Source organism: Anomalospiza imberbis, chromosome 11, assembly GCF_031753505.1.
Source record: "Anomalospiza imberbis isolate Cuckoo-Finch-1a 21T00152 chromosome 11, ASM3175350v1, whole genome shotgun sequence".
NCBI lineage: Eukaryota > Metazoa > Chordata > Aves > Passeriformes > Viduidae > Anomalospiza > Anomalospiza imberbis.
In genome coordinates this window covers 13,793,781-13,817,030 of record NC_089691.1, presented here as the reverse complement: position 1 = coordinate 13,817,030, position 23,250 = coordinate 13,793,781, and the positions used below count along the sequence as shown (strand labels likewise).

The window sequence follows — 23,250 nt, the reverse complement described above, 5'->3', positions numbered from 1 at the left end:
CAAAAAACTCCTGAAATTCATCAAATTCCAGTGTCTTGATGGAAAAGAAATACATGGCCGGTCAGCTTAATGGCATCCTCTGCTAGAGGAGTGGGGAGAGCATTCCAGGCTGTGTGAGGGCAACATGGGGAGCTCTGGGACTTGCAGAGAGCTTTGGCCACGTCTGCTCCCCTGATGTGGGACACGCTGACAGCCCAGGTGAGCCCTGCAGATGGCAGAAGAGGCTGAGAAGAGCAGGGTTAGTGCTGCCCACAGTGGCTTTCAGGGAAGGAGTAGTGGAGATGGAGACACTCTTTTGGGGGACACAAAAGGACAGAATGAACCATGACTGATGCTGTCCCACAGTATTAGGAGGAACATTCTCACAAGTGAGGGCAGTTGAAGACCAGAAGCCATGGGCACCTCAAACCAGCGCTTGCAGATACACCTGGCAGGCCCCGTGCCAGGCTCAGCCCATGTCAGCCTTCCTAAGGAAAAGGCAAGCAGTGTGAAAACCCTGGATGACAGGTTCTGGCACACCAGAAACCGGGTTTTAAAGCAGGTGCAGGGGACATCCTCCAAATCCATCTCCTCCCCAAATGAGCTTGGGCAAGAAGAACAGCAGCAGCAGAGCCAAAAATCTCACAACCCCAGCCAGAAGCTCAGGGAATTTCCTAAGGAACAGCAGCTCCCACAGCAGCTCCTAGCTTCACCTGGCAGAAGGCAGGAGGGAGGTCTGCAAGCCTGCTCCTGCAAGGATTTGCTTACCCTGCAGGAGACAGGGAAGAGACTTACATGCCCTCACCCCTCCACCCTATGTCCTGGGCACCAGCGCTCAAGGTGGTAAGAAATTCAACAATACCAGTTTTCAAGTTAAGTATTTTTATTATCAAAATTATTACATCTCTTGTGAAAGTTCAAATGTTACAGCATGGTGTAAAAACTCCACTAGAGTAAGAAGCTACAGCCCCCACCTTTCCTAGAGCTTTCCAGGGTCCCTCCCTCCTGCCCCCCTGCTGCGCCCGAAGGTGCTGGAGCCTCTGGGCAGGGCCCCCTTGGCCCCCTCCTGCCGCCTGGCAGGGCAGAGCCCGTCTGCCCCGTGCTGCTCAGAGCACGAAAGGGGAGGCTGCACCTCCAGGGCTAAGCCAAGTGAAGTTTACACCTATGTTATACAGTATACAGACACCCAACTGCGGGGTGACAAGTTCCATCCCAACACGCTCACAGCCAGACAGTGTGAGAAAGCTACTCTTTGTTTCAATATTTTAAAAGTCTCCCCTAGGCTGAACAAACACCTGATTTCAATTGTGAATTAGAGAAATCTGTAACAGTCCTAAAAAAAGAGGAAGAAGACTGTGCATCTGCAAGGAGAGGGGAGACAGACTCACAGCATTATGTTATCCAAGAGAAAGGAGAAGTTCCACTGCAGCACCAGGGATGACACCTGTCATATATTAGCTAACCTACTATGGTTATAACTGAATATAAAATTAGATAAATAAAAACACGCCCGATATTACAGTAAACAAGTGAGAAAGAAGCTGGCAATCGTATGGAATTGAACACACAGCGCACTGCGTCTGGGCTGGCTCTCCTGCCACGCTCGGCGGGTGACAGTGGCTGGGAAAGACCCCACATGGCACTGCCTGGAGAGCCTCTGGCTCAGCACAGACCGGGGTGCCCACCCACCACCCCACCACTGCTCCTTACAGCCCCCCTGCTCCTCTGCCTGCAGCCCCCCGTGTGCCGCAGCATCACTTGACTGACCGGGCCCCTGGCCATCCCCTGTGCGCTGCGCACCAGCAGCCAGAGAGCCCCCGGCGCGGCAGCACGGCCCCAGCCGTGCTCCTGTTCACAGATTCCTTAAGCGACCTCAAAAACACTCGTTCATGACAGACCTGCAATGAAGCAGTGCATGACAGCACACCCCGGATCCTCTGCAGCCACAGGCACACGCTCCAAGCCCCTCCCGTGCTGTTTGCATTTGCAGAGACTCTCCTGTCCTGGAAAAAGCTCCGATGGCGGCAGTGGCGACCCAAGCCCAAAGGCAGCCATGTGCGCTCGTCTGCTTGTGACTGGAATGATCGTAACGGATTAAAGCCCTCCCCAGAACGCACTGAGAACCTGACCTATAAAGAGATTGGAGTTAACTTCCCCCAACATTTCCTTTAAACTGCTTTTGAATTCAGAACTGTGTTCGTGCTGCATGTGTGACTGTGGCCATGGGCACGGACCAGAGACAGAGGCTGTGCCACAGTCATTGCACTTGAACCATTTTCTTTTTTTTTTTTCTTTTTTTTTTTTTTCCTGTTTGTTTCTTTTTGTCTTTGCAATGTACCCACATGTCAGGGAACTGCTTTGCTACAGTCTCTGCCTCAGAGAAATCTGTGTTCTCCTACCAGGCCAGAGGCCAATACTGCTCACAAATCTCACCCGTGCATTTTCGACCTCAGCCTCTGACCCCTGGCACCCCAGCATCAGGTGCAAGCTTTCAACACCAGCCCAGGAGCCACTTCCAGGGGTGACTGGAAGGAGCTATGGGCAGTTTTGTCCTCCTGAAGTCCAGGCAGCCCTAGGAAAGTCCTGTTTGAGTCTTTACTCCAGAACCTTGAAGCTGCTGCAGTCTGTACTGGTGGACGCTGCCTCCCCCGCGGTGCGGGTAGTGTTGTGCATTGGAAATCACTGCGCCCCGGGAGCCCTGGTAGAGAACAGACTGCCCGGAGCTCGGCAGGCTGATAGTCCGCAAGTCTGACTGTAGTGAGCGAGCACTTTGGGGAGCGGAGGAAGAGCCCGACACGCCTGTGCAGGGCTGGGAGCCCGACTCCGAGGAGAGAGAGTCCACAGCTGTCTGCTGTGCTGGGCTGGCAGCCGCAGGGCAGCTCTTCCTCAGGAGGCTGCTGCTGACACTGCCAGAGTGCTGCTGGCTGCTGAAATACCCCGAATTCCCTGCAAACAGGGCAGAGGAGTCTGTGGAGACCGAGTGGGCAGGGCTGGAATATGAGGTGGAGGAGAGGGATGTTTCCGAGGAACCATGGGACAGGCTGTGTCCTGTCCTCTGTGCTGCTGCTCGGTAGCTGTATCCAGGAGACGGCGCGAGGTGCCCTCTGTACGGGGAGGAGTTCTGCTGGAGCAGGGTCTGTGATTCTGCCTGGGGACTGTCAGACTGCAGCAGCTGAACAAGGCGTGCGGGGAAAAAAGGAAAATGCATGTCAGGCTGAATTCCCCATCTCCTACCTGCTTCTCATCCTAAGGTGCTTAGTGCAGCACTGTGAACAATGGCAGCTAAGCACTGTTTCCCTCCTTATAAAAGCTTTATTTCAGAATGGGCAGATAAGATATGAAAGCATTTACCTGGTAGCTGTATCGAGAAGGACTGTAAACTGCTGGTCCTTTGTGGGCTTCTGGAGTGTCTCCTTCTGCTGCATCTGCAATGTACAGGCAAGATGTTAAACCTCACCCCACCGACTGAGGCCACTGCAGCTCCCTCTCAAATGACACTGCACAATCCAGCCCTTGTGTTCCAGCCTCCCCAGCCAACAGCATTTCAGAAACTGAAGAAACCCAGCAAAAGACCATTGGGAAACCTTAACATGTGGGAAGAGCCTCATGTGTAAGAGTGGCCACTCCCCTCACACCAGTGTGCTCTGGTTTATCACAAAGCCCACCTGCCTTGGACCAGCCTGTCTGAATGACCACACCTGGAGATAATGCACAGACACAGCTCCCCTGACTCTTCAGTAGGATATGAGAGGCAGAAGATGGTTTCTAAGCACTCAACAATTTCTCACTCAGTCTTGGTTACAGAAATCCACACTGGATACCGTTACATTTCAGGAGACAAAACTGCCCTTCTTAGAGGGCTGTCAGCAGGATCCTGTGGTGAGTTTTCCTCAAAGGCAGATCCAGATGCTTCCAAAGACAGACATCCCATGCTGCCATTTTGGGGACTATGGTTTACAAGCCAACTGAGCTGCTAGAAACAGAGATACTCCTGGAACTCAGAAATGCCTGTTTTTCTAACAGGCCAAGATGATGGAAATGCTTTGAGGTTTGAAGGGCACCGGCAGCATACAGCACACTCTGATCCACCTCAGATATGTAAGAAACCAAGAGAAATAAAATGCAAGAGTAAGCCTTTCTTGCACTTCAAGGGTGGGTGAGCTTCTTGTCCTACCATATCACTGAACTTGACCTGGGGTAGGCAAGAAGTACTTACTGCAGTGACACAGCCACCGTGCCAACTGTGTGCTTCAGCTGCTACCCCTGTAACCATGGCTGGTGATCCTGCTTTCTGCAGGAAGCAGGGACTGGGACTGGTGAAGCTGCTGGGGCTAGATGATTTCACATCAGAGTTCTCCTGCAGACTAATGAGATACAACTGTTTTATCTGCAGCATCTCAGGGATTCTCAGCAGCTGCGTTTGAAACGCCTTGGTGAAACAGTGTTGGTATTAGTATCAAATTTTTATGACAGATGTGTCTCAGTCATGAAACAGGACACGCTGCCTCAGTCTGCTCTGTACTTCTGCCAGACAAGTCTGGCTCTGCCCCAGCTGCACTGACACAAGCATCAGTGCCAGAAGTGCCCATGGTTCTGCTGCCATTGTCCTCTCTGTGCTAAACCACAGTGCTGGCTTAGCTAACACGGATCTGGATGTAGCTCTTGTCTGTTCTTGAGGCTCAGAAATTCCCTCAGGGCACAGGCCTGCACAGAGACTGGGGTGTGAAGCTTCCAGCATGTGTCCTGTGCCACCTTCCATTTCTGAAATGTCATCGATGCAGCAAGGGGCTGTTTGGTGACATCCCAAGTGATGCCTTAAGTTTTAGCTTTTATATTTTTCAGATTATGTGCTGCTTTAGTGTGTAACTCTGAGCTTCATAATTATGCGTTAGCAAGTTCTCTTCACAGGGTAGGTAGACAAAGCAATCCTTTACCAGCTTGTCCAAGGACAACTGTTACAAGCTCCAGGCCCAAAAAGTATAAACAACGGTGAATTGAAGAGAGAAAACAAGGAGGATGGAACTTCATAACCTAAAGCTATAATTGCACAATTAACTCCAATATGCAAATGGACCAAAACTTATAAAAGCGTGAGACCGTGTGACCGGTCATCCATTTTGTGATCATTTTGGGTACGTCTCGGGTGTGGCCTGGCCAGGCTCTTGTACTGCCCAAGGTGTATCCATTAGGGCCTTTTAATAAATACCTACTTTAACTCTGTCTAGCCTCTGTTCTAGGTCAGCCTTCTCCAGGCAGCACAAGTACTGCAGAATGGCAAAATTCAGAAGTTTAGGGCATGTTTTGTTAAAAAGTCATGCACAGAAGAGCTGTTCAATTCAGAGATTGTTGTGATTAACAGAAGTAAAGTATGAGAATCACAAGAAATCTAAAGATTTCTGGAAGAAACTGTTTCTTAAAAGGCTGGGCACACCAGTAGGGCTACACAATTTACTGCCAGTGCCTGTTCCCAGAAAGAAACCTTGACAAGTTAAAGACTACTGAAAGACTAAATTACAAATGATAAATAAACGATGACCTTTCTGAATTTGCTTTATGTAAACTTAAAAGGTAAAGCCAACATCTTCCTCTTCCATTCTCAATACCTGCACAAGGGAAGGACGTGAATAACTGCTCTTCTTGGCTGTGTCAACCTAAAGCATGTATGAAGTGACACGTTTTGCTGAGAGCAGCTGCAGTTCTCCGAAGTGTGCAATGCACACAAATTCCATTTCATTGCTACATGCCTCATCAGCAAACCCTGCGACTTTGGGATTTTTTAGTTCCTGTTAATATTATCTGTCACAGCAGCAGCAAGTGAAAATGTGCATCTTCATAACTCCTCCAGGTGCTACTAGGAACAGCAGGGACTCAGCCACACATTTGTTTCACTAAGAAGCAGAACAGCAACTGGGGGAGGGGAGGTGGCTCAAAGAATCTAAACAAGAATCTAAACAAGCAGCTGAAGAAAGTGCCAGAGCAAGCAAAAAAAGAAAAAATGTACTTTGCTGTGCTAGGATGAAGGAAACAAGATGACTTTTGTCAGCTGCAGCATTAGGTTTTCATAACTCAGAATGGGATGGGGTTTATGTAACAAGAAAGAATTTATCACTGCAGATGAAAGTTTAACTCCGTCCTAATTCTTGGGTGACACTGAAGACTGAAGAGCCAGAGCTGTACAGGTTACACTGGGCAAAGACCTGTTCCAAGAGCCTAGATTTTGCCTACCCTTCTAAAAAATAACCAGAAAAGCCACTTCCACTGGTATGGGAAAGATAGGGGAAAGACTCCAAATGGGGTCCCACAAAACTGTGACTTATTTGATAGGGAAGAGGACTTCCTCTCAAGACTAGATGAAGAAAAAGCACTCAAAGAATGGGCTTAGGTGTAAAAACCAGGATAACTACAAGTGAGAAGCCAATTTTCAAAGCTGGTCTCAAACATACCTTACTGCAGTTGGGGAAAAGTCTGATTTGGAATGAAGGAAATACATATTTGCCCTAAACTGCTCAGAAACAAGGTAATACACGTGTCTGAATGTTCACCCAATGACCATTAAATTATATCTCTTTCAGAGCATAGGAGGTGCTAACCCATCTGTCCAAGGATAAGGAAGCTGTCTCTGTCAGAGTCAAGGTGCAGGCAGTCTTGAATTCAATCCCTAGAAAAAAATCTAGAAGTCTTCCAGGTGCAACAGAAGAGGGATACAGGCTCAAGCAATAGCTGAGTAACAGTGAAGTTTGGTTTGCAGAAGGCAGCTTTGATAATGGTAAAGATGAAAGTACAACTAACCAACTTCACAGACAAGCTGGCAAAGTTATCCAAGCACATAATTTCCCACCAAGCAAATGTCCCCAAGTTTCACCGTCCTACCTGCATCTCTCTCAAGAGCGCTGTCCTGGGTAGGGGAGGATTCGTGTCTCTGGGACACCTTTGCACCGCTCCGCAGCACCTTCTCCAGCATCCCCCGGCCCTCCCGCAGCCTCTCCACGGACGTCGGGACCATCCTGCAACAAAACCCCAGGGACAGCTGAGGAGTGCTGTGACACAGCTGAGAGCAATGTCACCAATGCACAGGGGATCAGAGACCACCAGCTCTTTAGACAGATGAGGAACTAACGTCTGAACTGTTTCTGCCATGTAAAAACCCTCCAGTGGGGTTTCAGACTGCTGGTCCCTGCTATCATGATGCCACTGCCCTCAGAACACCAAGTCTTTAATCAAAAACATGGTATAAGCATCCAGTTCAGCAAATCACCTGGTTGCAGAAAAATTGAGATTCAACACTTTTTTGAAAATCCTAGTATTGGCTTAAGATTAGCTGCAGTTATTTTGCATAATTACGTTTATTTAAACTAAGCAGAACCAAGCTCAATACCTTTATGATAATACAGTGCCAAGACAATATGGTTGGATACAGCAATATTCCAGAGCAGAGCTAGCTGGGCCATTTTGCCCACTAATGCCACTTTGTCCTGTTAATTTTGTAGTGTGAAAACTCTCCACTCAAGATTAATGCTACATATCGTTCCATTTTATAAGTGTCTTGTCTAAGGGTGACAAAGAGGTGAAGTGGCTTTCCTAAAGCCAAACTGTTGAAGAAAAACAAGAGCTACAGACAAACTTCAGGCCTCTGGGTCAACATTCATTCTACCATGCACAGGACCATCCAAATCTCTTTGGAAATATATCTTTTAACCTACAGACAGCATCACCATGACCAGGGATTTACAATGCCTTTACTCTGGACACTGAAGAATTTGTGCCTTAAAAATGCCTGAATTTAAATATTTAGGTTATATGAAATGGATTGCAAATGATGGAAGCATGCATATTTACTCCATATTGACTGAATTCTGTATTTAATTTTTGTTAAGATATATTGAAAACTTAGAGTTTTTATTATTTTGTTTGCTCGGAGACTTGCTTTCTGCAAAGCTGGGCCTACTGGGCAGCAGCACATCTGTTTACATTGTGATGGCTTTATCCTGGCAACTGAAATAGACAAACCATTGTGGTGGTTTTTTTTGTTTTTGTTTTTTTTTAAATGAAAGCTATTCTCAATTATTGCAGAATTCAGCAAAAATGTGGAAAACTCTACACACTAAGGCATGGAATTTTAGTTCCCACCAATTTCTTCTGTTCCTAATATTATTGTGAATGTCTGGAAATGTATCTGATATATAAGCACATTAAGTGAAAGATGAAACTGGGTCACTTTACCTCAGTAACAAATCCTAATATATTTTTTAGAAGTAGAAGGTGAGCGTGCGTTTGTCAGCCGTGCCCATTAAAACACAGAAACCCAAGAGTTTTAAAGGCAGCAAATCTGCTTAATCCCACTTCAAAACGTACCAGCATGGTCTCAACTTTATATCCAGTGTCCCATAACAATAGGATCTTTTAAACCCACACAATACTTACTCCTGAAACCATGTGGGAAACTGAAGCCAGAGCAGGACCTGCTGAGGGAGCAGCAGATGAAGCTCAGAGAATACAAAGATGGTACAAAAGCAAGGATGCCACACTGACACCTCACCCTGAACTAGTTTTAGTTCATTCAGCTGGTTGGCTTTTTCTCACTCTTACAGGCAGAAGGAAATAGCACAGGAGAACAACATGGGCCATTACCATTTTTATAGAATATCTGAAAATAAAATAATGATGATAAACTCATCATTAGCAGACTGCCTCAGCTGTGGTTAGTCCCAATATCTGGCAGGTCATGTGGTAGACAAAAAAACTGTCAGAGAGGTAAAAGACAAATTGTTTCCATTAAACTCTGCTTGTAAAATGATGGGAAAGGAAGGAAACAGATCTATTACTCCTCCAAATTCACCCAAGTGCTTTCAACACAAACTTCATACTTCTCATTGCCCTCAGCACTGCTTTGAACTTCTCCTCATGCCACCCACCTGCCATGACCCAAGCAGTGACCCAACCATGTACGTGGAGATCAGCATCAGGAAAGGGGGGTGTGTGTCCGTGTGTGCTTTTCTGCTGTGGTGTGCACAACCAGAACCTGACTCCAGGGCAGCAGAGCCAGTGTCCTACACAGATCCAGTCAGCAGAACCTCCCAGCCATCACTGGCACCATAACGCCACATTTGGCAATTCAGTGCACTGCTTCATGTTTTGGACCAGGTTCAAATATTTTTGAAGATTTTCCCCATATCAAACCTTCTCATGGTAACCATGATAAAGGTGGTTGTCCATGCCTTAGGCATGCCACTGGCCACAACCCAGTAAATTAGCAAAGCTGGAGTTGTTGCACAGTCCCTGCTTCTCAAATGCAAAGCTACAGAGGCCTGTGAGCTTTCCTTCAGAAGAGCTGTGGACTTAGTATCACTCATGTCCAAGAAGAGTGAAGGTTCAGCAAAAAAAGACCTGCATTAGACTTTCATTGCCTGGGCAAGACCTCACAACCCAAGACCTCAAAATGGAACGTGCGGAAGAGCAACAACTGCTTAAGTTTGTACCTTTCAATACAGATTTTTGATATCTAAACCAAGAACTAAAAGACAGGCTGAGAAGAGTGCTGGTATCCTTCACAGTTGTTTAACAATTATGAAAGAGAACAATACCAAGAGAACCAAATGAATTCATCTCACTGCACATATTGTTATGGAAATGCCCCCTGGGGAGTTTGGTCCTTCCCTGGAGAGGAATCTCAGGCTTACTCGGAAGGATAACACTCACCACCTACTGCTGATGCTCTCCTGGGATTTACTGAGCGATGATGAGGAACTACAGCCCCTCGAGTCTGGTGGGCTGATGTCCTCTACGTGAGGCAGGGAGGGATGAGAAGGGGAGAAGCCACTTTGTGGGGAGGATGGAGTTCGTGCTGTGGAGCCTGACAGGCCATTCCCGTCCGCGTCAGCCCCGGAGCCGCTGCTGCCCTGCCGGGTGGGGGTCCCTGCGCTGCGCCCGGAATCGCCGCCCTCCTTGGCCTCCTGTTTCCGCTTGCGGTACTCGAGGAGCGATACCTGGGGGAGGAAACACAGCCATGAGTCAGGGGACACAGAGGACCAGGACAGGGGGAGGAACAGGCCCACACACTGTCCAAAAAATCTTCTGGGTCGCAGGTAAAACTTGAAAAGGCATATTGGGATTATCAACTCTTGCTGGATCTGCAGGCACTCCAGAAAAGAGCTAAGTGGTGTGAATTCAGACTGCCATGATCATCCTCCTTTTACTTTTTATGACCGATACATCAGTAGAAACATCCAGCTCGTTTGCTTCTCTAACCACCTGGATTTTCACATTACTTCAGGAGATGCATATTCAAGCGACAAGCTTCTGTAACTTCCTTCCTCTCAAAACCCTCCATACACTCTCTCTGGTTCATGACATTATGTAACTTTTTTTCCATAGCTGTACATCCCCAAAACAGGTAGTAAGAGTCTTCTTCACAAAACTGGTACCTGCAGTGCCCAGTTCACCTGCACTAGTTCAGCCACATTAACACTAAAAGCTTGGTGAAGCCTTGCACAGAATTTAACTTGCTTAGGGCAGGTTCCTGCTATGGAGGCATTGCAAACTTCCAGCACTACCACCAAAACAAACAGCTCGTAGCCAAGGTAGAATGTGTTTTGGGCAAAGCAGTCTCAGATTTATCAAAGACACCAACCAAAGATAAAGCAGCCTTGGAACACAAGGTCAGCAGAACCAAAAAGACACAAATATTTCCAGCTGGGCACCTACCTTTCAGTGTGACTTCCCTCAGAGTTATTATGAGGTAAGGAGCCATAAAGGACTCACAGAAGGCAGCTCTGCTGAAGAATTTATCAGCTATGACTCAATGCCCATACAGAAGGCTTTATGATGCTAAAATATTGAACAGGGTATTTCCAAAAGTAACTCAACATATGAAGGTTTTAAGTTAAATGTAATTTTAAAAGAAAAAACAAAGAAAAAATCAAGAGACTCCAGAAATGGAAAGGAAATAAGATATTCCATCCAGCTGGACCCTTACACAAGTGATCTGAGTTACCACACTTGCCATAAAAAAAATTCCAAGCACAGGAAAAGGCACTGATAATTTGTCCCAAGAATACCCAATTTTATCACAGCACTACCTTAACTTAACATTTTTAGTTTTAGTCCCGTAAGGGTCACTGGCCTGCTGTAAGAAACCAGTATGTTAAATTATATTCCTTTTGTTAAATTATATTCCTGTGTTTTTAGTTTCAAAGAGCTAAAACTTAAATAACCTTCATCTTACTTTTGTTGCAATGTTATGGAAATGTTCTAATATGTTCTAGTAAACAGCCCATGTTTTCTTTTGAAACATTAGACCCTCTTTCCCAGTAAGGACCTTTTTCATCCTGATAAATAACACCTCCACCAGCTGTACAGCTGCACTGTGTTATTGCTTTGGGTCTTGTCTCAGTTTAACAACTGCTAATGAAAGCTGCCATCATCTTGCTCTTTTCTCTGTGATCCCAGAAGAAGTATTTGCACTGTGGTGTCTTTTTTTCCACTTCTCACATCAAAATCTTGCCTAAAGGGTAGTGCTCTCTCTCTTGTCACAACTGTTTTCACCCAGGCACTGAATGCCTGGATAACTTGCCCAGACTCTCTCTGTTCTCCCTGTCCTTGCAGTAATCTGAGTGGGAACAGTAAACCTCACAGCAAACTAAGAATTTCTTTTACAGGAGTACTTGCCTTCTTCCTTTGTGGCGGATTCTGGGGAGCAGCTCTGGTGCCTTCAGCAGCCCTCTCGCTGCAGGGGGACATGGACCCATGCACTGTCTCTTTGAGCAGCCCTGACTCGTGTCTGCTGAAATACCCTTCGGCAGGAGAGCTGCAGCATCCCGCTTCCGAATTCATCGGCTTCCTCTCTCCCAGAGGAGGAGACCCCTGCAACAACCCATCCACACGGGGCATAGCGTTCAGTGGGGAGAAGGCATACATTAAATTAAACTCTGTCCGAAAAGCCTGATCAGAGCTTCGTAGCAGCATCTGTGCTTCCCCACTTTTCCCTGGGAAGTTCATCTCTGAAGTAGAGTTTATGGAGGATTGTGGAGCCACATCAGAGGATGCAAAGCTGAGCAGCGATGGCCGTTCCTGGCAGGTGTTTGCACTGGAATCCAGGTACCCGCCCTTCAAATCCACGTCAGATCGGAGGCAGACCTGGAAAATCCAAGAAGGATATAGGAGGGGGGTTGTAGTCAGGAAAAAGGTCAAGCAAGGGTAGAGAGAGAAATTTAAGTCAGAAAACCTTCTGTGCAATGCTAGCTTCCTGCTTCCCTGTTCCTTTCTGATTACTACCCCTTTGGTTCTTTCCTGCACTGTTCTCCTCCTTCCACAGGGGAATGACTGAGACTAAACAATGATCAGTTCAGCTGTCCAAGACAGGATAACCCTTCCCTTTCAGCAATCTTTCTGCAGCAAGAGGATAAAGCTCAACACTATCCTCAGGCAGTTAATGAATTAAACTCAGCATTTTCAATTGCCTCATACATCAGAGGCATACTGCTCATACAGAGCAGTAGCCAGGAGAGAAAAGAACAGACCTGCTGTCCTGCTGTTTTATTAGCCAAGTTCTTGCCTGTCCCAAGCCAGCCACTACTAACTTCCTAACAATAAAATACCCAGGACCTCTAAGCCATTTGTTTTCACTTATTGTGAACTTTGGAAATCTCTAACAATAGTACATTCATTTAATTTTTACTGCATTTTTACATTTCACAGTTTCCAACAAAACCACAATGGCATCATCTTTGTGCTGTCAGAGTTTGTGGAGCACTAGGCAATAATACAACAGTATATTCATTTATCTACCTAAAGTGCCAAAAACCCTCCAGGGCAGCAGAATAATCATCTCCTTCACCACATTAATATGTCAGGATCTCAAACAATGAGTATAACTGACAGGATTTCATCCTCTTTGCAGGACTACAGTGCAGAGGGAAAAACACAGCAGCACCAGGCACCAGCTCTGCCCTCCTGCTGTTGCTGAGAACATTTCCCCAGCTGTATTACAGCTCCAAGTAATCCACCACACTGGAGATGAGCACATATTTTCTACTATGAAACAGTCACCGAGCAAGGTAGTTCATCTCATCTTTTACAACATGTCAGGGTAAGTAAAATATTACATTTTACCATCTCCTCAACATTTTCAGTCTGCAAGTGAGTAGGTGGTAAGTCAAGGCTGAAGAGAGCAGGTCAGGCGTACCAACTGTGTGCTTGTAACTCAAAACTAGTGAATACTTTCCCTTCCCCAGCAGTCATTTGGCCACTATTCAGTAAATTTCACAGAGCACTCAAGGGCTGGGCAGAGTCTGAAATTGGTGATGGTAATTCCATGGTCCCCAAATCTCTTTCCTGCACCTCAGTAGCTGAGACATACTGAGACTTTGCACTGTCTGATTCCCACCAAGGTCAACAAACAAATCAAATTCCAGTCTTCAATTTGTTTGGTTTGTTGTGATAACCCTGAAAACTCTCCTCAGCCTTACTGTGCCTAAAGCTCCACCCTTATTCCCAGTGCCTGCACACTCCTCCCTCCCCTCCCACCACGCACACACGCTCCCATAACTACCTCAGGTGACATGGATTCGGGCCTATGCGCAGGGGAGCTCTCGGGGGAGGATACGTTCTAGAGGAGGGAAAAGCATCTAGTTATTCATCTACTTCAAAAGTCAAGAGGCAATTACAATGTACAAAAGCACACAGGTTAGCAATGGCTATTCTAAACAACTGGCCCCAGCCTGGGCAGCATCACGGTTGGTTAAGTAGTTTCTAAAGTTTCCTGGAAGCACAGACAGGACTGGGTTACTGCATCTCACGATGCAACTTAGTACCCAAAACAGAGCATGTGAATGTTAAGAAAAGCAGCAGCTACCTCTACATTTCTGACGCTGTCAGACAGACTTTGCACCATGAAGAGAAGGACACTTATGGTTTTTAGTCTGAGAACATGGGAGAGAAGAAAAGCCTGGTTTAGCCCAGAAAGTAAATTAAGATCCCCCAAAGCCTAAGATGACCTTTCACAGACATATACTATAAAACAAACATGTGTCTTTCAGTCCACCATGGGCCACCTTTCCAGCTTTATGAAATGTTGTATCATCTGAGCACCTATATCAGTGAAGGCAGTGTATGCATGTGACAGCACTGTTAAGGGCTCTTCCCAAGCACTTCCCTTTCCATGCTACTGAGCAGGCCTAAAATAGAATCAGAGAGGCAGGATTCCCAGAGCCATGTTGCTATCAGAGAAATATAGCAGGAGTCACTGTTTTCTGCAAACTAGAGAACCTCAGAAAACTGAGGAATCTCAGAAATTTCGTAACAAAAAGTTCTGACAAATTCCACAAAAAAAGCAGAAGCATCATGCTTTTGGCCACTCTTATGAATATGGAAGAGCCAAGCACCCTCTAAATTGCTTCCACTCTAAAAAGATAATGAAACTGAGTCTGAAAAACCTCAATCTGTAAAACCAAAGAATATAGTGGAAGATGATGTGAAGTAATGCTACTATACTCTGGGTTACTGAAAGCTGTTCAGGGAAAGAGGAGCCAAGGATGCTTCACAGCCTCTGAGAAATGGAATACTTGTACTCTTTGGAAGCGGCAGGGATTGAAAACCCCATTGGCACAGAGATCTGAAGTGGGGGAGATGATTAAAGGTCACCGAAAAACCTGAGAAATTAGGAGCTACTCTGCAGAAATAGAAAAAAAACCCCCATAAGACTAATGTTACTGATAGCTACAAAGTGAGGAGATGCTGGGCTGGAGCAAAGTTTGACATTTCACAGAGCAGGAGATCTGTCCAGAAGTGAAAGGCAGCAGTGCTCTTGAGGCTGAGACCGTGATGCTGCTCAGGAATACATACTCAAAAAGGAAGGCCCTAGTGCCAGCTCTGCTGCAAATATTGCCGTTCTTTTGTTTTTAGCACACCCAGTCCCGGGCAGATTTACCTCGAACTGTAGTGGAGTATTGCAGCGGCTGGCAGCCAGAGAGGGGATGGGTGAGAACATGATGCCGTAGCCATTGCGCGTCTCCTCCTCCCCGGGCAGCGATGAGCAGGGTGTGGCCAGCTGTGGGCTCGCTGCGCCGGGGACCGAAGGGACGGGAGGCGGGGGCGTGACAGGAGACAGCGGCCGCAGCAACTTCTTAACGTTCTGCTCCATCAGGTAGCGAGACTTCCACTTCTTCAGGGGACTCAGCAAGTCTGAAACACAAACTGAGCTGAGGACACGGCTGACCCACTGACCATGAGCCAATCACATGCTGTCCTCTTTCCTCTACTCCCAGCCAAAATGAAGCCCAGGAGTCTTCAGTGCAACTACAAAAGACTCCTAAAAATGAAGTACCTCCGAGTTGCTTCCACATCAATGTTTAGATACTGGTAACAGAACAATACATCATCAGGAACATGCAGTGAACAAGGAAAGCAAATATTTCAACTAGAAACAAGCACAAGAGGGAGCTAGGGGAAAGGAAGACAGGAAAGGTTAAAAAGAGGAGAGAATAGAGGAGAGAGGTCAGAGGACATGTCATTGTGATTCTTACAAATCAGAGACAGCTCAGTTACCATTACCTGAACCTAACAGTTCCCTGTAGGCTACATCAATACAGCCCAAGCTGTATTGATTTCCACTTCCACAAAGGATTAAAGCCTTTCCCTCAGGCCTACCTCTCTTCAAAATAATAATCTTTTTTGATGCTTAGTTAAAAAAAAAAAACAAAAAACAAGAACAAATCACCAGTAAATTCTACAAGTTAGGTCTTGCTTGAGATGTACATTTATTGGTTCTGGCATTCTGCTCATTTCCTATTCATCTAACCTTTCAATAATCAAATTTGTATTATCTATGTGATGTCTAGCTTCCTGTCTGTCATCCTCGGAAAACTGATCCCTGACTGGGCTGATCTGCAGTCTTTTTCTCTGTAAATTCAGACACAATACTTAACCAATCTGCTGCTTTACTCAAAGATTTTAGCTTCTCCATCCTTGAGACTTACTTAGTCATTTGTTTATTACACACATGCCTGTAAGACTTTGCTACATCCTCCTACAGTCAGTAGGTATTTAGTTGTCCTTCTAACAGCATCTTGCTAAAAAGAGATGATCCCAGGCTCTCTTCCCTCTAACCCCTCCCTTCTGTTGTACAAGACATCCCAGAGCACCGAGATGGATACTGCAATGTTAAGTGAATATCTTTTCACAGGAAAATACTGAGAAACTTTACAGATGCTCAAGCTAGAATGGGTCTGCAGAAATTTGAATGGACGGCAAAGCAACATTCTCACCTACCCATAAGCTGTGCCATCAGGCAGCAGGACACATTAAGATGTCACTTGTACAGCTGCCTTTGGTCTTCAGCACCTTCCCCAGTCTGACTCCAGTGCCCATGCTGCCCTGATGGTGCTGAGCACTTACCTGTGTCATCTTTGCAGATGCTGGAGGAGCTGCTGTTCTCATTGCTTTGGTATAGACACTGGGTCCTGTTCTCTTGCGGAGCTGGTGAGGTCTGAGTCATCCCCTCTTCCAGGGCTTGTTTGATCCAGCGCTGAAACAGAACGAGACTGCATAAACGTGAAACTCCTCGGGTACTTTCTCTGCAATCCTGCAGGATGCACTCCAACTCCTACACTTGTGTGGAGCAGGGCAGGCTGCTCAGAAGCCTGGCGTTACCTCGCTGGCGTGCGCTCGGGTGGGAGCACGTTAGAACACAGCTGTCAGCACTGAGCCCACCACCTACTGTGGTGGGGCTGTGCCCTTCCTGACACGGGTTCTGGGAGCAGCAATCATCGGCAGTAACAGACATAAGTAAAGAGCAAATTATAAACATAAAAATGCAGGACAGTGGCACCTAAAACTATTAAAACAATAGTCATTTAAAAGAAAAGGGACGCAAATATAATGAACTATGTACAACCACTGATTTTTGCAAAAAAGCTGTTTCCTGACAAGGAGAGCAAATTTGGCCCAAAAAAAAGTGATTAAAATGCAAGCAGCAGTTTTCAAGGAGGGTAAACCAAGAAAAGAATAATAAAAGCAAATCTTTTCTTCAGCTACTAATAAAAAAGGTAAGTCACAGTAGTCTTCTGAACATGGACAATTAAGAATGTTTCACATCTCACACAAGCAAACATGAACTGAAGCCTCAGCAAATCAGCTGCTGCAGTGGGTATGCTAGCCCTGTATCTTGATACAGACTGACTCCTGATGGCAGGCAGGAATCTTTGCCTATTCTACTATAAAGGTAATTGCCACAATATAAGGGAAAACACTCAGGTGATCCAGTGAAATGACAGCAAACTGCAGAAAAAAAGCCAACAGCAATTTTCATTTGTGCAGTTTACCCAGGGGACTCACTGTACCAGATTCCTCTTGTCCTAGAGAGGTTTAAAATTGTACTTTTACCTTTCAGGAATCCACAGCTCATCTGCATGCCAGCAATGTGTATCCTATTAGAGATACACGTGTGTGTCTTATGATTCCTCAAAGCTATCGTGAAAGTACATCACAAACTCAGTGGCCACAATCCTCAAAGTGAAAACTTCAATGCGAGGATGAAGAGCAGGTGACAGGATCTATTTTGATGGCCTTCACTACTGTACAGCAGACGCTTCTTCTTTGTTCAAACGTAACTCAAGGGTTTCCACTGTGGCCGCCAGCAAAAGGGAGAAGTGGCAGCCAGTCTGGAGCACCTCTACCTCAAACGTGGCATCTGATCTGACAGCCAAGTCACTGCACAGGGTGTGATTAACGTGAGAGCAGGTTACAGTTCAGTTTCCTTGCGAGGTTCAGACACTGCCATGCTTTGGATGCAAACTGACATCATCAGCTGAGTTTTTTGGCACAGTTCTCAGTAGTTTAAGGATGAGGCCTGCTGACAATCCAAGAAAATATGTGATCTATTTCAACAGCCTTTATAAATCAACCTCCTTGGCTGAGTAGTCAAAAGTAGACAAGACACAGATCAGGTCTTGAGAGAGCGTATCATCAAGTTCTGGACCATTTCTAGACCTCAGCTGGCTAAAAAGAAGGTGTTCCCTGTGAATATTCTAAACATTCCTGAACATAAGAAGCAGATTTCTAGATCTCCAGACTGTTAAATCATAAAATCACCAAATGCTAAAAATCATTTTCCAAGAAAAAGGCAGGGATCTCCTACGAAATGGATGAAACCTCTCACTAGAACAGCTAACAATTATTTACATTCAAAAAGTAGAAATCTAACAAATTATTTCTGCAACATCTGTTCTGGACACAGCAACTTTCAATACTTTATCAACGATATAATGGAATAGGTACCATATTTAAGTTTTCAGATTACAAAACAAGAATGCTAGATGACACCATTAATAATTTCCCTACTAAACTGGGAAATGGATAGAGAGAAACACGACACAGCTTAGCAGTGCCTAGAACAATCACTTCTATAATTACAGGCTACAAAACTAATGGGTTGTTCTAACAAACATACAAAATCATGAACTGAACACGAGTTCAAATCAACCTGTCAAAGAAAACTCAGTCATATTGGGATGCACAAAATGGGTACAGGTCAGAAGACACAAAGCAACTTTTCTGCTTTGAAAATGTCCCAGCTGCAACACAACACCCAGTCTTGGACACAACTTCAAGGAAGGTGTGGGCTAAACAGAAGTCATCAATAGTGAGACTAGTCCAACTCCCTGTCCAGCAGTGAGAATTATCATTTGACTAGAAAAGAGTCAAATGCAGCAACAGATTGGAAGAATTGTTCCATGACAATAGTTTTCCCTCAATTTTGAGCTTGCTGGCCAGTTGTACGGCAACTGCACCAAGCACAGAACTCCAAGTAACTCTGCCAGCTTTGCTCTGGATGTTTCTCTCTTCCCTGGGGCTCAAAGACACTGTTAAGGTTCAAAAGAAGCTCAAACCTTGCAGTTCTCAGCTTAAAGCTGCATGAGGAGGCTGCCCAGGCACACAGAAACAGACAAGGTGTTGACATGCATCTACATACGAACCATGAAGAGCTTTACCTATGAAGGAAATACTGAAGAGACTGTTAGGGCATGACAACAAATTGGCTGAAGGTGGAAAACAGTAAAGTCCAAAGATTCTCTCTGGAAGAACACCCTCAAACAAAGGAAGGCAAAGAAACCAGGAAATAGTACCTGAAAGCCACCAAGACAGGGAGAGCAGAAAAGATTTCTGTATAATTGCTTTCAGGTCATCACACAGGAACTGGAAAATCTCTGAGCAAAACCAACAGGCATCAGGGAAGATAGATTCCAATACAAATCTGACTGAGTGACCTACCCTGCCTTCCCTGCAGATGGGTAAATACTGGCATTTACTGGTCATCTCTGGAGGAACTAAATCCTTAGCTGGGCCTGGTTCAGGCCTCCTGCATGGCCTCAAGTATCTGCTGTAGATAGGCAGTCTGTGATGCCAAACAAAGAGCTGTGGACTTGTTCTTGTGAACAGGAAAACTCAAAGCTTTTAAACCACAAAGGCTCTCCAAAGACAATGAATCTTAGCTGAGGCATTGGATTCTTGAGGTCCTCTGCAACACTGTCCTATCCCCACAAGGCCAACCATCCTCTGACTGTGAAAGTAGTAACATAAAACTTTCTAAGGGAAGCAATCAACACTCTTTGAATTGTGTATGCTGGATAATAAACAGCCACTGCAGATCTGAAAGTACCTATTTCTAAAAGGGCAGTCACAGAACAGTTGTTCTACCACGGCAAAAGGCAAGGATGAAAACTGAACTCTGGCAAGGAGGTCAGCAGTCATAGCCTGGACACTGCATCAACACATTAGCTCAGTGGGAATACATGGAAATAAACTCCAAAAGGACAAAACAACTTTACAAGAGGGCCAGTAAGACGAGCATACATCGTGTAAAGGTAAGACATGAGCAAACATACCTTCTTACAGGAGCTGTAAATGCCATCCAACAGAAAGGGCCTTCGACGTCTCTCAGGGTTGAAAGGTGAACCAAAGCGGATGTAGTGTTTAGGTGTGGTACAAATCAGTGGGGAGTGCACGAGACCTGGCAACATATTTAGGGTAGTTGCCAAAACTGTTGGATCTGTAGTAATGCGCAGAGGACACTCAATTGGACACTCCTGCTTTTCTGCCTTGTCGTTCAGCCATTCGGTAACAAGGTACTGAAGGAGGAAACACACGTCAGTGCAACCAGCACAGGTGAAGAAGAAAGGCAACATGGCACAATGGTGTATGGGAAACAATGTCCAGGTCAGCCCACATGCTAAAACCTCCTTCCTTCTCAACAGGAAGGAATTCCTGTGTCAAACCCAATTCTCACCTGTTGGAGAAACAACCCAATGTCACAGAAGTAGCTCGATTTTATGCTCCATTCATCTTATTAGAAGATTCTCCAAAAACTTCATCACCCTGTTCAAAACTAATTTCTAGACACAAAACTAAATGCATTAACAGCTAATTTATGCCCAGCATGTGGCAGCTGCCTGCTATCTTCTGCAATTTTTCCTTCTTTCCAATTTTATCCTAGCTTGTACATGACAGTTGCAGTCACATTCCTTCTTGGTCTTCAATTCTAAGCTGAAAGTTAACCTCTTTGCTGCACCCTAAATGAACACCTGCCATCCCAACCTTGAGCACTTGGTTATATTTACCTTTTTTGTTTTGGGGTACTTTACTGCAGCTTTAGACTGGGATCCTGTAGCCAGGATAGCAGTTGGGTCAGATCCTGTCAACTGTCTGCCTTCTCCTGGCCCTTCCACATTGCTGACATCTGTTGTGGTTACCAAGCTGGCAGTGTTTCCTTCCTCTGGGACAGCCTGTGTGAGTTCAGCTTGCTGGGAACTGGCTTGTTTCTGCCTTCTCAGTCTTTGTGCTGAACTGGTCCGGTATCGAGAGAAGCGACTTTTTGGTCGGGGCCTGGAGGGTTTTGCTGGAGCTGGCTTAGTCACTGTTTTTTCAGGGACAGCATCCTACAAAATAAACTGTCATTAGTCTGAGCACCTCTAAGAGTATTCCTTTTCTCTGCATACAGGATCAAGAATTGAGATTTATTTATTGACACTACCTGACTCTCAAAATCTTGTTGGACTCTGTGTTGGTTCATAAGATGGCCTTGGGGACCCTTCAACAATGGCACATTATCGTTTTGTCTTCTGCATTCTTAAAGGACAGAACATGGGTCTTTAGGAAGAAAGCAGCAATAGGAAACTTGCTGCTTGTCTCAAGGTAACTGCTCTTATTCCTGACCTGAGCTGACATGGAGCACTCCAGGCAAGTGTCTGAGCCCTGCCATAAAATGGGAACACATGCATCCAAAGTAGACTGGGTCAAAAAAAAAAAACAAAACAAAACAAAACCCAAACAAAAAGAAAAGAACTTCCCATCACTGCACGTACGCATCCAACTTAAGCTCAGACCAGTACAAAAGGGGTTCACCTGGAGAAGGAGCTGGGCTTGTTCAGCCCAGAGAGGACTGAGGGGGATGTAACAGCAGTCTTCCTACAAACAGCCTGAAGCCACTAAGAAGATGCAGTGGTACATCAATGGACATACACTGAAATGAGAGGTTCAGACTGGATACACGGCAAATTTTTTCAGCCTAACGGTCATGAACTGGAAGAGGTGCAATCTCCATCCCTGGAGGTTTTCAAGAGAAGACTGGGTAAAACACTGGCCAGCCTGGTCTAGCTTCAGAGCTGTCCCTACCTAACTCAGAATGGGCTAGAAAGCCCACAAAGTTCCTCCCCACCTGAATGATCTTATGATCAGAAATGCTGCACCTGAGCTTCGTACAAGATAGCAAACAGTTCTATCTTCATCTTACCGCTACTTGGGAGGACCGTCGTGTGTTCACCCCAGTACTGCTGGTACTGTTAGAAACAGGAGGAGGAGGAGGAGGAGGAGGAGGAGGAGCACTCAGTGCTGAACTTCCATCTTCAGTTTCAGGAGTCTCTGTTTTTACTTCTTCCAGCTCAGGAGCTTCAGAATTGACGTTGATTTCGGCATCAGTGCTGTTACGGTCTGATGGTTGCTCTCGTCTCCTCTTTCTCTTTTCTAAGTTCTCAAACATGTGCATGATGGCTTCTACCTTCCTGTCTTCCCGGGACTACAACACAAGGGTAAATTAAAGTAAGCATGGTGAATTATGCACATAAACAAGGCAGGAACAGATATGGGAAGCAGTACAAACAGAACAACTACCAAACAGCAGTGACAAAACCCAGACAGAAGACAGAGAGAAGCAGTTCTTATCAGTTATTTGCATTTTTCAATATGGCAAATTTCCCAGAATAACAACATAATCATGTGTTTGCAGCACAAGTAGAAGAACTCAACTTTGTTCTTAAATAGGACCACTTACATACTACAGAGTTATATTAATAAAACAGCCACAAGGAAATGCATGGTTTTGAAGAAATAAAAACTGTAAGAAAGCATAAGTAGAGTGGAGAGATGACTTGGAAACAAATACAGCTATTTGCTAATGACCAAGCAAAAGAAGCCAGGGGCAATAGATGTACATGATTAAGTAATTTGCAGCAAGTGTAATACACCACACAAACTGATTAAAATGTTCCAGATTAATTATTTTCCCAGCAAGGATGTCAGAAGATGATCCAGCTCAAAAATAAAAGCTATGGTCTATGCAGCTTACATAGTGGATAAGAAAAACAGAACATGAGAGAATGGAGAGGCAAAACAAGTCAATTTATTAGGTAAACACAAACTACAGAAAATCTTATCACCTGGCTGTGTCAGGAATAATTGGTACCTATGCATATAAAAATCCCAGTACAATAACGTTGCAGTGACTGGCAAGAATCAAATGGATTTTAAGATGTGGGGTCAAGTGTCTTCTGAGATTTATCATGGAGAAAGTATCTTGGAGCCCATGGCCTGGCCTTTACAGTTTTCTGTTAAAAAATACTACACACACACAAAGTGACTGGGGAAACTATAGAGATGGGTATTTACCTGATGCCAAGTATGGAAAGCTGAATTGCATTAAAGCAGATTAACTGGTGCAACCTACAGGAACAGGGCTTAAAGGCTGACAGGAAACTAACACTTCACTTAGGCTTACTGAACTATTCTGTCCCAAAAAGAGATCAACCTCCCTGCATTAAAATGAAATCTTCCCTCCAAGCTTTAAGGCCAATCTGATGGATGACTGCTCTCATTCAAATTTCAGTGGAAACTGACTGCTTTATCTCATCTGTTCTAAAAAATCCATCAGTTAATCCAAGCATCTCTCCACTGGACGGCCCTTGGCTCTCCAGGTTGCTGCGCTATCTTAACATTTAAAGCATTCTC

At 45.3% G+C, this 23,250-nt stretch overlaps 1 protein-coding gene across 1 annotated transcript in view; it reads right to left on the bottom strand.

Moving 5' to 3' along the window:
- Positions 1 to 844: 844 nt before the first annotated feature.
- SETD5 (SET domain containing 5) overlaps positions 845 to 23,250 on the bottom strand; it is a 65,250-nt gene continuing 42,844 nt past the window's right edge. The window contains exons 14-24 of the mRNA XM_068202015.1: positions 21,761 to 22,042; positions 20,589 to 20,906; positions 19,857 to 20,099; positions 16,369 to 16,498; positions 14,903 to 15,156; positions 13,526 to 13,582; positions 11,644 to 12,111; positions 9,676 to 9,962; positions 6,850 to 6,983; positions 3,331 to 3,404; positions 845 to 3,151 (exon numbers count right to left, since the gene is read on the bottom strand). Coding sequence (XP_068058116.1) covers positions 2,552 to 3,151; positions 3,331 to 3,404; positions 6,850 to 6,983; positions 9,676 to 9,962; positions 11,644 to 12,111; positions 13,526 to 13,582; positions 14,903 to 15,156; positions 16,369 to 16,498; positions 19,857 to 20,099; positions 20,589 to 20,906; positions 21,761 to 22,042 — 2,847 coding nt within the window. The 3' untranslated portion in view covers positions 845 to 2,551. The remainder of the gene's footprint in view (positions 3,152 to 3,330; positions 3,405 to 6,849; positions 6,984 to 9,675; positions 9,963 to 11,643; positions 12,112 to 13,525; positions 13,583 to 14,902; positions 15,157 to 16,368; positions 16,499 to 19,856; positions 20,100 to 20,588; positions 20,907 to 21,760; positions 22,043 to 23,250) is intronic.